The sequence below is a fragment of the Delphinapterus leucas genome, chromosome 4 (assembly GCF_059928025.1).
Source record: "Delphinapterus leucas isolate spDelLeu-1000000601 "Yukka" chromosome 4, BTC_Dleu_Yukka2, whole genome shotgun sequence".
NCBI lineage: Eukaryota > Metazoa > Chordata > Mammalia > Artiodactyla > Monodontidae > Delphinapterus > Delphinapterus leucas.
Genome location: NC_143132.1, coordinates 58,859,742 through 58,875,306, shown reverse-complemented (window position 1 = coordinate 58,875,306; position 15,565 = coordinate 58,859,742). Strand labels below are relative to the sequence as shown.

At 34.8% G+C, this 15,565-nt stretch overlaps 1 protein-coding gene across 1 annotated transcript in view; it reads left to right on the top strand.

Annotated features, from left to right (window-relative positions):
- Positions 1 to 12,670, top strand: part of SLC9C1 (solute carrier family 9 member C1) — an 84,976-nt gene extending 72,306 nt beyond the window's left edge. The window contains exons 18-25 of the mRNA XM_030760700.2: positions 581 to 632; positions 1,835 to 1,983; positions 5,678 to 5,803; positions 6,943 to 7,041; positions 7,570 to 7,743; positions 10,564 to 10,695; positions 10,828 to 11,013; positions 12,507 to 12,670. Of these exons, the coding sequence (XP_030616560.2) occupies positions 581 to 632; positions 1,835 to 1,983; positions 5,678 to 5,803; positions 6,943 to 7,041; positions 7,570 to 7,743; positions 10,564 to 10,695; positions 10,828 to 11,013; positions 12,507 to 12,653 (1,065 nt within the window). The 3' untranslated portion in view covers positions 12,654 to 12,670. The remainder of the gene's footprint in view (positions 1 to 580; positions 633 to 1,834; positions 1,984 to 5,677; positions 5,804 to 6,942; positions 7,042 to 7,569; positions 7,744 to 10,563; positions 10,696 to 10,827; positions 11,014 to 12,506) is intronic.
- Positions 12,671 to 15,565: the final 2,895 nt, after the last annotated feature.

Here is a 15,565-nt window from a genome sequence, read left to right as displayed (position 1 = left end):
GTTACTTTAAGAAAAAATATATGACTTACCTTTAGGCTTCTCAAAATTAGCCTAGGTAATGCCGCTTCTTATCCTCTCCACCACTCCTGCTAGAGTAAAATAAAATTCATTGCACAAAATTCAATTCTAATTCCTGAAAAGTTCCCCATCATATTTTTCTTTAAAGTTATTTTTTTTATTCATTTTATTTATTTATTTTTGGCTGCGTTGGGTCTACGTTGCTGCTTGCAGGCTTTCCCTAGTTGCAGTGAGTGGGGGCTACTCTTCTTTGCAGTGCGCAGGCTTCTCATCTCAGTGGCTTCTCTTGTTGCGGAGTACAGGCTCTTGGCACACGGGCTTCAGTCGTTGTGGCACGCAGGCTCAGTAGTTGTGGAGCATGGGCTTAATTGCTCCACGGCACGTGGGATCTTCCCGGACCAGGGCTTGAGCCCATGTCCCCGGCATTGGCAGGCGGATTCTTAACCATTGCACCACCAGGGAAGCCCTAAAGTTATTAATTTAGGTTAAAAATTCATCAGTTGCAAATGTAAAGACATTTTATAACAGTTTTGTCTCCCAAAACATTTCTTTTGTTCCGTAGATGTTATTAAGGAGGATAACGAAGAATACAGGACATGCTATGAAAGAGCTAGGTAGGTACCTCTCACCCTAAAGATCTAACATGACCATCTCTTATCATCGTTTCTTCAGAGAGGCAATGGTTTTGATAACGAAACTGATCTTTGAGGAGACCTACTTACTATCAATAATAAAATGAATAACTTCAACAATCAACATGATCGTATCTTTGGCTGGATGAGAATAGTGTAATATTACCCCTCCACATTTGTTCTCTCTGCCTTATACCACAGTGAAGGACTTTTAATTTCTGTTTAAAGAAAACACGCCATGGTTATGCATGTCTTTATCACCTTATAAATTCTGTTTTCTTCCTGAGCAACACAAGGAAGGAAGCTATTTTTTCCTCCGTTTGCCACAGAGTTGCCATCTGACAATTTAGGCTTTAAAACAAGTTGAAATCGGAACAGAGCCTCACAGATCGCTGATGTGACTGCTAGGAGGCTCAGTGCCCAAACGTGACAACAGCCTGTTCTCTGAATCACACCAATTCATGGTCCTAGTGCAGCACAAATCCTGGGAGTGAGACAGACACATCCCTATAGCACAGTGTTTATGTGTGTGGAGAAGAAGGGGGTTTGGTACCAGATGGTGGACAACAAAAGAACACAGCAAGCCTGGGAATGAGGCCAAGCATGAGAGATCTTGCATGGCAGGTAGTTGTCAAGCCAGACAAGAGGTCATGACCAAGAAAAAGTCCTAAGTGGATGAAACTCTCATGGACATCCAGGAATCCACATCAGACAGGCAGGAGAACATAGATGAGTGATCTAGATGCCCAGGCAGGACAGGTGGAAATGACCCAGGAGGAGTGAGAGAACTTGATCAGAAGCCATATTTAAGCACACAGTCTGTAGTCAGAAATCTTCGTTTAAACAGAATGAAAAATTGGGTCATGAACTCCAGACCTAGAGCCAAGGAGAGCCTCTCAGTGTCCAGCATAGGTGCTTCAGTATAATTTTGATCCTAGGACTAGGGCTGTCTGTCCTTCACGGGCTTAGACACAGGTATGGGCTGCCGACAAGAAAATGTCAGGCAGAATTCTGTAACTACTGGTGAATTTTGATTGATTGTAGAGGTCTCTTCAGGGAGAGACACATTTCCCTGTGGTGAGGGTTATACTCCATGAGTTTAAAGAAGAAATATTAGCTTACTGTCCACATGAAATATTTAAGCAATGTCCTATTTCCTCTGAAAATATTTTGTTATTTTTCAGGCTACTTAGAGTATGACCACCCAGAAATCGCTGTCACTATGAAAACAAAGGAGGAGATTAATGTCATGCTCAGTTTGGCTAGAGAAATTGTTAAAGTTTTCAGGTTAAAAGGAATTCTTCATAAAATTGAAGGTTTTGAAATTAATAAGGTATGGTAGAATATTTTCAAAGCAAATATACTTACTTGATATATAGTTATTTATGATCGTCAAACCTACTTTTGGCTCTTTCCAATATAGGCCATTCCTGCAATATAAATATATAACTTAAAATAGTTGTCTAAAGAAAAGCACCTATCAGAGAGAGTTTCCTTCCTGCAGTTCTATTGGTCAACTTCCCTTTCCTTTCTTGCCATAGTGAGGGACAACTTCTTTCTATGCTTTGCACCCAGACTAAAGGTATAATGAAACTATTCCTCATCCTAGGCTAAACTGGGTATCAATATGTTCCTGGGAGTTACCTGTGACACTCAAACAACTTTTTCCATAAAAACTGTGATTTATAAGAACACTCAATTATAGGGTAAGAATTAATTACATTTCCTTTCTCTAAGTTATTTAAATGGTACTGTGACATGTAAAAAGTTAGAGAGGGTCCCAACTCATTCTGTAAGTATAAAATTTATTCCCCAAATCGAGAATAGTATAAGGGAAAAAAAGTTATTATACTTGTGAATACATATATACAACTTTTTAACACAATAGTAGCTAGTTGAATCTGGCATAATACACTATGACTAAGAAGGTTTTGTCTCCCAAAATAGCTATATAACTCGCTTATTAAGAGAGCAAAGAAGAAAAGTCATTTGATAAAATCCAACTCTCATTCAGAATGTTCAAAGGCTAATAAAAGAAGTAACATCCTTAACTGGATAAAAAGTATCTATTAAAAATCTGAAGCAAACATTGTATTAGATGGCAAAACATTTAGAATTATTCCCATTAAAGTCAGAAGAACAGTACCATTCCAGGTAGTGAATGCTGTGCTTGTAAGTCTTAGCCAGATCAAGAAGAAAAATAAAAGGAACTTGAGAGATGGAAGTTTTGGAAAAAGAATAAAACTGTTATTGCCTATTGATTGTTTAATCTAAAACCCTAGAGAATTAACTTAAAATTGATAATATAGGATCAATAAAATAATTCAATAGGGTTTCCAGAAACAAGATCAACTTTCAAAATTATTCCACAAGTAAAGAAAATGTGGAAAAATATTGTATTCACAATAGCAATTAAAAACTCTAAATCCTTAAGAATGAACCTAAGGTAAAATATGTATAACACCACGTGGCAAGAACTAAAAGGTAAAAAAAAAAAAGTCTCCTTGAAAACAGGACCATGGAAATTATAGCATCTGAGGAATAGAAAGTAAAAGATAGAAGAAAAGTGAGCAGAGTCTAAGGGACCTGTGAGGTACCATCAAGTGGACCAACACATGCAATGTATATGTCCCAAGAAGACAAGAGAGTGAGAAAGGAACAGACAGGAAATTTAAAGAAATATTGGCTGAAAACTTTCTAAATTTGATGTAAGGCATGAATATTAACATCCAGGAAGCTCAGTGAACTTCAAGTAGGGTGAACTCAAATAGACCCACATCAAGGCACATTGTAATCAAATTGCTGAAAGATAAAGAGAGAATTTTGAAATCAGCAATAGAGAAAAAATTCATCACATACAAAGGGTCCTCAATAAGATTATCAGCGGATTTCTCATCAGAAACTTTGGAGACCAGAAGAAAATGGGCTGATATATACAAAGTACTAAAAGAAAAAATAGTCAACTAAGAATCCTATATCCAGCAAAAATGTCCTTAGAAGTGAGAGGGAAATTAAGACATTTTCAGACAAACAAAATCTGAGGGAGTTCATTACCACTATACCTGCCCTGAAAGAAATTATAAAACATGTCATGAAGATTGAAGTGAAAGGACACTGGACAATAACTCAAACCCATATGAAGAAATAAAAATCTCAGTAAAGGTAAATACATGGGCAATTATTAAAGCTAGTGTTATTGTAATAACTGTGTCTGACTCCATTTTTTTTTGTTTTCTACATGATTTAAGAGAGTAATATATTTTTAAAGTAATTATTAGTCTAAAAGCTAGAATTATTACAGCTTTGGCTTGTAATGTCATATTTAAGAGATGAATGCATTTTAAAAAATATTTAGTTTGTGTTTTGGACAGACAACACATAAAGATGTAATATTATGACATCAACTGCAAAGGGTGGGGATGAAGCTGTTAAAGGAGCAGAGTTTTGTATGTTATGGAAGTTAAACTGTTATAAATTCAAATTAGAGTGTTATATTCTAGGATGCTAAATGTAACCCCTGTGGTAATAGAAAAGAAAATAACTAAAGAATTACATATAAATAAATGAGAAAGGAGTTTTAAATGTTTCACTACAGAAAATCAACTAAATACAAAAGAAGACAGTAATGCAGAAAATGAGAGACAAAAAAGGTTACAAGATAATGAAAAGATAATCCACAAAAAGGTAGAGGAAATTTTCAAAATAAATATATCCAAAAAAGTGCTCATGTTCAGAATATATAAAAATATCTTACAAATCAATAAGAACAGGACAGAAAATTCATTTTTTTAAAAAAATCAGCAAAAGATATGAACAGGCACTTCCTAACAGAGAATATTCTGGAGGCCAATAAACATAAGAAAAGATGCCAAATATCATCATCATAAGCTTAATGCAAATTAAACCCAAAAGTAAATACAAATACACAACCATCAGAATACTTAAAATTAAAATAAAAACAAAAATACTGGCAATACCAAGTGTCGGCAACTGGAACATTAGAGCGGGAATATAAACTGATGCAATCACTTTGGAAAATTATTTGGCAGAATCTACTAAATTTGGACATATACATATCTTAAGACCCAGAAATTAGATTATATAACCATATATACAACAGAAATGAGTACATATGTACAGCAAACAAGTATTCACTGCAGCATTTCAAAACTGGAACAGTCCAAATGTCAATCAACAACAGATAAATAAAGCTGTGGTATATTCATAAAACATAATACTACACAACAGTGAAAATGAAATGAATGAATGTTTACTCCTTGCAACATTATAGATGAATCTCAGAAACATAATGTTGAGCAGATGAAACCAGACACAACTAAGTACATACTCGTTGATTTCATGCAGATAAAGTTCAAAACCAGACAAAGCTAAACTATGGTAATAGAAAAAGAGTGATTAATTTGGGGTAGAAGTAATGACTAGAAGAGAACATAAGGGAGGATTCTAGGGTTCAATAAATGTTTTATTTTTTAATCTGGGTGCTGGTTACGCAGATATTTCATGTGGTAAATGTTCTTTGATGGACATTATGATTTGTGCACTTTTTGCATATGTGCTATACTTCGGTAAAAGATTTATTTATTTTTCTTAGTTTCTGCTTTATAACAAAGTGAATCAGCTATACATATACATATATCCCCATATCTCCTCCCTCTTGCATCTCCCTCCCATCCTCCCTACCCCACCCCTCTAGGTGGTCACAAAGCACGGAGCTGATCTCCCTGTGCTATGCGGCTGCTTCCCACTAGCTATCTATTTTACATTTGGTAGCTGGGACGAAGTGAGAGAGTGGCATGGACATATAAGATTTACTTTTAAAAGTAATCTGTGACTTCAGAATAATGATAACATAGAAAAATGCTATAACGTGAGAAGTTGAAGGTTTCCATGGAAGAACAAAAATCTCAGAAGAGCAAGAAAAGGAAATAGTATAAAACCATAATTGTTTTAAACATTCTGTGAACACCAATTTTGTTCATTTCCTTTCTTAACTTTTGTGGTTTTAGTTAATAATGGCCAGAAAAAGAGAGATACTTGATCTTCAACCTATGTACAAACCTCTTACTGTTGACAAAGCACTCTATCATATTCCATGGCTAGATAAAGACCAAGACCATATAAGCTTTATTCAGGTAATATTTGTATTTGTTAGTAATACTATCTTTAACGTATCAGCAAATGGTATTTTAAAAGGTAAAGATTTAACCATGATACTCTTCAGTTTTAAATTATCTAAATGTCATTGATTACCTGTAGGATAAAATCAAAATCTCTTTTAATGACATACAAAGTTCTCCCACAGTCTGCCTCCTGCCTACCTCTCCATCTTTACTTTCTGTTACCCATGTGTCATATACCCCATACTCTATTTATACTGAACCACTCATGGTACCCCAAGAACTTTATACTGTTCTTTAAGTCCATTCCTCTGTGAGTGCTATTTACTTATCTTGAAATGCTCTTTGCTTTCATTTTTTTCCCCCAAAACCTCCTCTGCTTATTGCTTCTCTGGAAACACCCCCACCAAAGGTACTCTGAAAAGCAGGCTTTAGAGTCAAATACCCCACCAGTAGAAGAACATCCTATGGTCCATCCAGAGTTTGGAAGACCAAAGGAATCACCACTGTTACTATATATCTTTATTATAGCATCATTGCATTATATTACAATTATTATCTTTACATCTCTCTCCCCTACTATAATTTTTACCTCATCCAGCTTTTGAATACTCAACTCCTACCATGTAGCATCTCACATAGCGGGTGTTCAATAAGTGTTTGTGGGATGAACAAATAAAGAGATTTAACCTGTTCTATTAACATCTTTTTCTATATCAAATAAGTAACAAAAGACAAATTATATTTTTTTCACCTGCTTAAAATATTTTGAATGAATGAATTTTTTTATTACTTCATCAGCTGTTTAGAGCACGAGTATGTATAAGACACATATGTGCCATTAGCTTCTATCTGTCCTATTTTTCATCCAAATGAAATATTTTCATCTTTCTACTACACTCTTATTCCTAGATTAGATTGTTTTTTAATCTATGTATGAACACCCCATCTGAAATTACATATACCTGTGAATATCCACCTTCTTCTCTTTGTTAGCTGTAATTCCTATTTTCTCTTACAAATTTATTACTAACACAAAATTTCAGATATTTTAAAGTAACATTTACTTTAAAATGTACAACTTTTAAAAAAATGTAAACTCCAATCACCACTAAAATATTATTTATAGCTTATGTATTTGGTGATTTTTTTAGGAAAGATCCAGAGTTGTAACATTTGATTGTGGAAATGATATATTTGAAGAAGGTGATGAGCCCCAAGGAATTTATGTAATTATTTCAGGCATGGTAAAGGTAAGGCAGAGACATTTATAAATGCCCTTGTGAGCACTAGTTAAAAAGTTACATAATAGAGAATAAATACCTTTCAATGTTAAGAACTCCATTATTCCTTTTTTTGGACAGCAGCTGTTATCCAAACAACAATTTTCTTCCTCAGACACAATGATAATACCAGCCATCACCTTTAAGCCATACGTTGCTATTGATAACAAGAAACCTCAAAGGATCAGCATTAAGATGGAAAGTTATAATATACATTGTTATTTATCTTATGTTTGAGTTGGGCTTTTAGCCATTCTAAGACAGGTATAGGTTGAGTGAGTAGGTGGGATCAGAAAGATCAGAGTATTTAAGAATGCTTTTTTTCCAAGTCATTGCTAATTTAATAAATTCACTTTAAAAGTTATGAGTAATACGTGTTCTCAAACAATATATAAATATTATAACTGTTAAAACCAAAGGGGGAAAAAGCCATAAATTAAATAGTTTTGGTAAATTAACTGGCCTATGTATTTTTTTTCTTTCTTTGTTCCTGAACAGCTTCAAAGATCAAAGCCAGGTTTGGGAATTGACCAAATAATCTGGGAGTCAGAGGAGAAAGATTACCAAATAACTTACACAGACTTTGTGATCAGTGGGGCAATAATAGGAGAGCTAAACTGCTTGACTAATGAACCTATGAAATATTCTGCCACCTGCAAAACTGTAGTGGAGGTCAGAAAACATCACCTAATGTCTTACTGTTGTACCTTGTTAAATATCTAGTACAAAATTTAAGGTTATTTTTGTACTTGTATATGTTTACAGTCTAGCGACAATTTTTTTAAAAATATGGATGATAAAGAAATAAAACTTGTTGTAAAATTTTATGAACACACTATAATGTCCTAACAAAATGGTTTGTAAAAGTTAACCTACTATATTGAAACAAGGATTTAACCAGAAAAACTGGTTATATGAGATCTCTCATGGGAAAATTAGATGGGATATGTTAACTATCAATACCATAATTTGGAGGGTAAGGAAGGGAACAAGTCAAAGAGCTGGGGTTTATTACTAGAAAAGTTGAGCAAAGTGGACGGAAGTTTCCTGACACACAATTGAGGACAAAATCCTCAAAGCAGCAGAGGCTTCCACTGGCCTAATGTGAACTCAGAAAAAATAATGACTGTAAATAATTGAATCTCCAAAATATATAAAAACCCATAAGTTGATAATGACACCTATTTTTTATTCCATAAAGGTTGCTAGGATATCAATTTATGTCTCTGAAAATGGATTGCTTCTTTTTCTTTTGAAAGGACCATGTTTTATTATTTTTTTTACTATATATATATATATATATATATATATATTTTTTTTTTTTTTTTTTGGCCATGCTACGCAGCTTGCGGGATATTAGTTCCCCAACCAGGGGTCAAACCTGGACCCCTGGCAGTGGAAGCCCGGAGTCCTAACCACTGGACCACCAGGGAATTCTGGATTGCTTCTTTTAAAAAAGAAAAAATTAAACATTTATCTTGCCTTTCCTCTATGAACTCTTTCAAGGAAGCTAAAAAGAAAAAAAAATGATGAAAAATTCTTCTGTGTAGAAGAATTCCAGCTAACAAATGTAGAATGACAGAATTAGAATATCTCCATCTTGCCATCCCTAATGAAGTAATAAAACCTCTGTCAGAATGTCTATCATCAAAAAGTCTACAAATAACAATGGGACTTCCCTGCCAGTCCAGTGTTTAAGACTCTGTGCTTCCACTGTAGGGGCCCCAGGTTTGATCCCTGGTTGGGGAACTAAGATCCCACATACTGCAAGGTGCGGTCAAAAAGTGAAAAAAAAAAAAACTCTGCAAATAACAAATGTTGGTAAGGATGTGGATAAAGGAACGCCTAGTACACTGTTTGTCGGAATGTAAATTTGTGCCACTATGGAAAACAGTATGGAGGTTCCTACAAACTAAAAATAGAGCTACCATATAATCCAGGAATTCTGCTCTTGGATAGGTATATGTAGAAAATGAAAACATTAATTCGAAAAGATACATGTACCCCAGTGTTCACAGCAGTATTATTTATAACAGCCAAGACCTGGAAGCAACCTAAGTGGTTTTATATATATATATATAAAAAATATACATATATATGGTAATATTACTAAGCCATAAAAAAAGAATGAAATTCTGCCATTTGCAACAACATGGTTGGACCTGGAGGGTATTATGTTTAGTGAAATAAGTCAGAGAAAGACAAATACTATAAGTTATCACTTATATGTGGAATCTAAAAAAAGAACAAACAAATTAATATGACAAAACAGAAATGGACTCACAGATACAGAAAAAAAATTAGTGGTTACCAATAGGGAGAGGGAAGGGGTTGGAACAAAATAAGGGTAGAGGATTAAGAGGTACAAACTACTATGTATAAAATAAATAAGTTACAAAAATATATTGCACAGTACAGGGAATAGAGTTAATATTTTGTAATAACTTTAAATGGAGTATAATCTATAATAATACTGGATCACTATGTTGTACACCTGAAACTAGTATAATATTGTAAATCAACTATGCTTCAATTTTAAAAATTGGGCAAAGGATTTGAACAGATACTTCACAAAAGAATACACAAATTACCCATAAACACATGAAGAAAATAATCAATATCATTAGCTCTCAGAGAAATGCAAATTAAAATCATGATAAGTTATCACTACACACCTACTACATTGGCTAAAAATAAAAAAACTGAACACAGGGTATTAGCAAGGATGTGAAGCAACTGAAATTCTCATACATGGCTAGTTAAAGGGTAAAATGTTACAACTTCATCTGAAAACAGTGTGGCAGTTTCTCATAAGGTTAAATACACACTTACCCTATAACCCAGCAACCCCACTCATAGATACTTACTAAGAGAAATTAAAACCAACATACACAATGTCTTCTGTATTCACAGCAGCTTATTCCTAATAGCCAATAGTCTGTTCATTGTTAGTATCTGCATTTTATTATTGACCAAAAAACTCGCTCCCCTCAAATAATGTGTTTTTAGAAATACTTATGTCTTTAGAAAAGGTTAAATGATCTTTGATACTTGGTTTTCTATTTTTTTCAGAATCTGTAAGAATAATAAAGAACCTCTCGTTGGATCACGTAGTCTTTTAGTGCTTAGTGTGTGACAAGATTGCACAAATATTTACTAAATAGATACATTTTATTAGGTTTCCAGGAAATAACATGAATCTATATAATTTAAATTATTAGCTTTAAAGTTACATATATAAATGAGAAAACCTCATTTCATTAAATCATGGGTGCACAGGATGAAATGTTAAACTGATATCCTCTGGGACTTCCCTGGCAGTCAGGTAGTTAAGACTTCGTCTCCCAATGCAGGGAGTGTGGGTTCCATCCCAGGTTGGGAAACTAAGATCCCACATGCCTCGTGGCCAAAAAACCAAAACATAAAACAGAAGCAATATTGTAAGAAATTCAATAAAAGACTTTAAAAAAATTGATATCCTCTTCTTTCCAGGCATACTTTATTCCCAAACATCATTTGTATGAAACTTTTGAACAATTCTGTCCTCACATTGAATATAAAATGTGGCTAAAACTTGGACTTTCTATTACTGCCAAAAAAATCAGGGAACATTTATCTTATGAGGTAAGAGGTGTTATATAAAATTGTATTTCTCTCTGAGTGAAATAGCCCTTAAGTTTTGTTAGAAATTAACTATTTAGGAATTTATATTAAAATTTATAAACAATAGGCTATGAAATTGTGTTTTTCTTATAGGATTGGAATTACAAGATGCAGTTAAAACTCTGTAACGTTTATGTAAAAAATATACCAAAGAACACCAAAACTGATATCTATGATGAAACTGTAATTTATGTCATCCTCATTCATGGAGCTGTGGAAGATTGTCAGTTACGAAAAGCTTATAAGGCTCCTTTCTTAATTCCTATAACATGCCATCAGGTAAAGAAATATTGATTCACATCTTCAGGTCAATATGCCATTTGTCCAACGTGTTAATGTTAGAAAAATTGTCACTTTTCCACCTTCTCATTCTCTCCCTTTCCCCCACCACCTCCATACACACACACACACACACACACACACACACACACACACAAAAACACACACACCAAATTAATTGATTGCTTTGGCACTGGGTAGCCCAAACACCAAGCTATTCCTATTCACTGTCAATGAATTAGGCCAAGCTACACATTTTGACCACAGTTAGATTTTGGTGCAACTGTAAATAGCAAAAGAGGACCTATTAAGTTCATGTACATATTGCAGAAGGACTACTCTCTCTGGACTGTAACAGCAGTGCTCTAAAAATGTTCTGTCAGTCCCATGCTGAAGTGAGTACCAGTGGTATTTCCCCAGATACTTTCAAAGTGAATGTAGAAATGAAGGACTTCTCATATTTAAGCTGTTGGGTTACCCTTCCAATTAAAATTGGAGAAGCTGTGCCATGAGAAGAAAGAAAGAAGTAAGACTGTATTATGTGTGTGTCTGTGTGTGTGTAGAGTAAGAGAGGCACATGTCAGGAGGAATCAGAGGGCACATAAAATACAGCTAAAGAAAGTAACTTGAAAGAGGGACCTAGAGTCAATTAAATCAGGTATTTTTTAAAAGCAACTGACAGAAACAGTGCTAGATGCTAAAGTGGTCAAGATGAATGAGACTTTCAGCTTGCCCTCAAGAGATCTCTCAACCAAGCGAAAAGAAACATATATAAATAGATTAATAAACATTTACAGCTATGGTAGAAGTGCTTAAAAGGTAGATTTGGGACACAAGGAAGAAACTGAGGTGGGAATAAGAGGAATTCTAAGCTGAGAAACAGTCACAAGAAAATTTTCTACGTGGATGCCACTAGCATCAATTTGATGCCAAGTGAGAGGAAGTAAAACATTATTCTTGACTATGGTGCTCCCCAACTCTATTCTTGAATACATAACAATAGAGCTTAGTTGGGGGGTGCTGGTTGGGAATTTAGATGACCAAGTAAGAGATTCTCAAGGCAGCCCAAACCTGCCCAACTCTGTCTACTCTCCTAGGCATAAAACTCTGCTCACTCTGGATTTGGGCACCAATGTTATTCAAAGCATATTGAAGACAGTCACAAGGTTGGAAGATTTCTTGAAATCCATTGATTTTCAAACTTTCTTCCTGCCACATAGAAAAACTTTCTGGGTGATATTTTAAAGTGTCATTGATGATTAACTCGATTATTTTTCTCATTTGTAATAAATATGAGCAAAATAATTAAAAATCAGTGAAAGTATGTAGAATATTGACTCTCACAAAACTAACATATCCAGGTATTTAAAGATATCTAATATCTATTGCTACTGTCAATTTTCAGGCCCAGATATTTAGAGAGGGTCTGAGATAGTAGCCTAACAGAGAAACATTCAACTGTATGATATAGCTTGTAATCTGTCAACTTTCAGATACAAGGCACTGAAGATTTCACAAAGGTAACAATTGTTCAAACTGCGATTGATTCAAAAAAATTCAGGTGGAACACTAGAAAGTATATAACTTCACGTAAACATGCTCATCCTGTAGCATCAGGTATGTTAGATTTCTTTGAGTAATTGGGAACTTTCTTTCCTTTTGTAAAATACTCCTATATGTATTTGGAAACTTGTATGCATTCTACCTAGAGTATTGAGGAATCCTTTTAACTGCCATATTTGATATCCAATGTGTGAATTAAAACCGAGAACATCTAAGTTATTAGAAATTTTAATATTTAATCTATAAAAACAAACACATATAATATGTATTATATATTATACACATTATTTGTGTATAAAAGTAATTAATGAGGGAATTTCTAATTCATCCCAAAAGTTAAAATATTTTATACAGCAGTAATAGTGAAAATATTGTTGCACTGCCTGAACAACAGAGATATAAATCATGTGACTAAATAAATAACTTTATTATTTTTTAAAAAAATTTTCGAATTTTATTTTTTTATACAGCAGGTTCTTATTAGTCATCAGTTTTATACACATCAGTGTATACATGTCCATCCCAATCGCCCAATTCATCCCACCACCACCCCCACCCCACACAGCTTTCCCCCCTTGGTGTCCATACGTTTATTCTCCACATCTGTGTGTCTATTTCTGCCCTGCAAACTGGTTCATCTGTACCATTTTTCTAGGTTCCACATATATGCGTTAATATACGATATTTGTTTTTCTCTTTCTGACTTACGTCAGTCTGTATGACAGTCTCTAGATCCATCCATGTCTCCACAAATGACCCAATTTCGTTCCTTTTTATGGCTGAGTAATATTCCATTGTATATATGTACCACATCTTCTTTATCCATTCAGCTGTCGATGGGCATTTAGGTTGCTTCCATGACCTGGCTATTGTAAATAGTGCTGAAATGAACATTGGGCTGCAGATGTCTTTTTGAATCATGGTTTTCTCTGGGTATATGCCCAGTAGTGGGATTGCTGGATCATATGGTAATTCTATTTTTAGCTTTTTAAGGAAACTCCATACTGTTCTGCATAGTGGCTGTATCAATTTACATTCCCGCCAACATTACAAGAGAGTTCCCTTTTCTCCACACTCTCTCCAGCATTTGTTGTTTGCAGATTTTCTGATGATGCCCATTCTAACTGGTGTGAGGTGATACCTCATTGTAGTTTTGATTTGCATTTCTCTAAAAATTAGTGATGTTGAGCAGCTTTTCTTGTGCTTCTTGGTCATCTGTATGTCTTCTTTCGAGAAATGTCTATTTAGGTCTTCGGCCCAATTTTGGATTGGGTTGTTTGTTTTTTTAATATTGAGCTGCATGAGCTGTTTATATATTTTGGAGATTGATCCTTTGTCCATTGATTCATTTGCAAATATTTTCTCCCATCGTGAGGGTTGTCTTTTGGTCTTGTTTGTAGTTTCCTTTGCTGCGCAAAAGCTTTGAAGTTTCATTAGGTCCCATTTGTTTATTTTTGTTTTTATTTCCATTACTCTAGGAGGTGGATCAAAAAAGATCTTGCTGTGATTTATGTCAAAGAGTGTTCTTCCTATGTTTTCCTCTAAGAGTTTTATAGTGTCTGGTCCTACATTTAGGTCTCTAATCCATTTTGAGTTTATTTTGTATATGGTGTTAGGGAGTGTTCTCATTTCATTCTTTTCCATGTAGCTGTCTAGTTTTCCCATCACCACTTATTGAAGAGACTGTCTTTTCTCCATTGTATATCCTTGCCTCCTTTGTCATAGATTAGTTAACCATAGGTGCGTGGGTTTATCTCTGGGCTTTATATCTTGTTCCATAGATCTATATTTCTGTTTTCATGCCAGTACCATATTGTCTTGATTACTGCAGCTTTCTAGTATAGTCTGAAGTCAGGGAGTCTGATTCTTCCAGCTATATTTTTTTTCCTCAAGACGGCTTTGGCTATTCAGGGTCTTTTGTGTCTCCATACAAATTTTTTTTTTTTTTGCGGTACGCAGGCCTCTCACTGCTGCGGCCTCTCCCGTTGCGGAGCACAGGCTCCGGACGCACAGGCTCAGCGGCCATGGCTCACGGGCCCAGCCGCTCCGCGGCATGTGGGATCCTCCCAGACCGGGGCACGAACCCGTGTCCCCTGCATCGGCAGGCGGACTCCCAACCACTGCGCCACCAGGGAAGCCCCTCCATACAAATTTTAAGATTTTTTGTTCTAGTTCTATAAAAAATGCCATTGGTAATTTGATAGGGATTGCATTGAATCTGTAAATTGCTTTGGGTAGTATAGTCATCTTCACAATATTGATTGTTCCAATCCAAGAACACAGTATATCTCTCCATCTGTTGGTATCATCTTTAATTTCTTTCATCAGTGTCTTATACTTTTCTGCATACAGGTCTTTTTTCTCCCTATGCAGGTGTACTCCTAGGTATTTTATCCTTTTTGTTGCAGTGGTAAATGGGAGTGTTTCATTAGTTTCTCTTTCAAATTTTCATCATTAGTGTATAGGAATGGAAGAGATTTCTGTGCATTAATTTTGTATCCTGCAACTTTACCAAATTCATTGATTAACTCTAGTAGTTTTCTGGTGGAATCTTTAGGATTCTCTATGTATAGTGTCATATCATCTGCAAACAGTGACAGTTTTACTTCTTCTTTTCCAACTTGCATTATTTTATTTCTTTTTCTTCTCTGATTTCCGTGGCTAAGACTTCCAAAACTATGTTGAATAATAAGGTGAGAGTGGACATCCTTGCCTTATTCCTGATCTTAGAGGAAATGCTTTCAGATTTTCACCATTGAGAATGATGTTTGCTGTGGCTTTGTCATATATGGCCTTTATTATGTTGAGGTAGGTTCCCTCTATGCCCACTTTCTGGAGAGTTTTTATCATAAATGGGTGTTGAATTTTGTCAAAAGCTTTTTCTGCATCTATTGAGATGATCAAATGGTTTTTATTCTTCAATTTGTTAATATGGTGTATCACATTGATTGATTTGCATATATTGAAGAATCCTTGCATCCGTGGGATA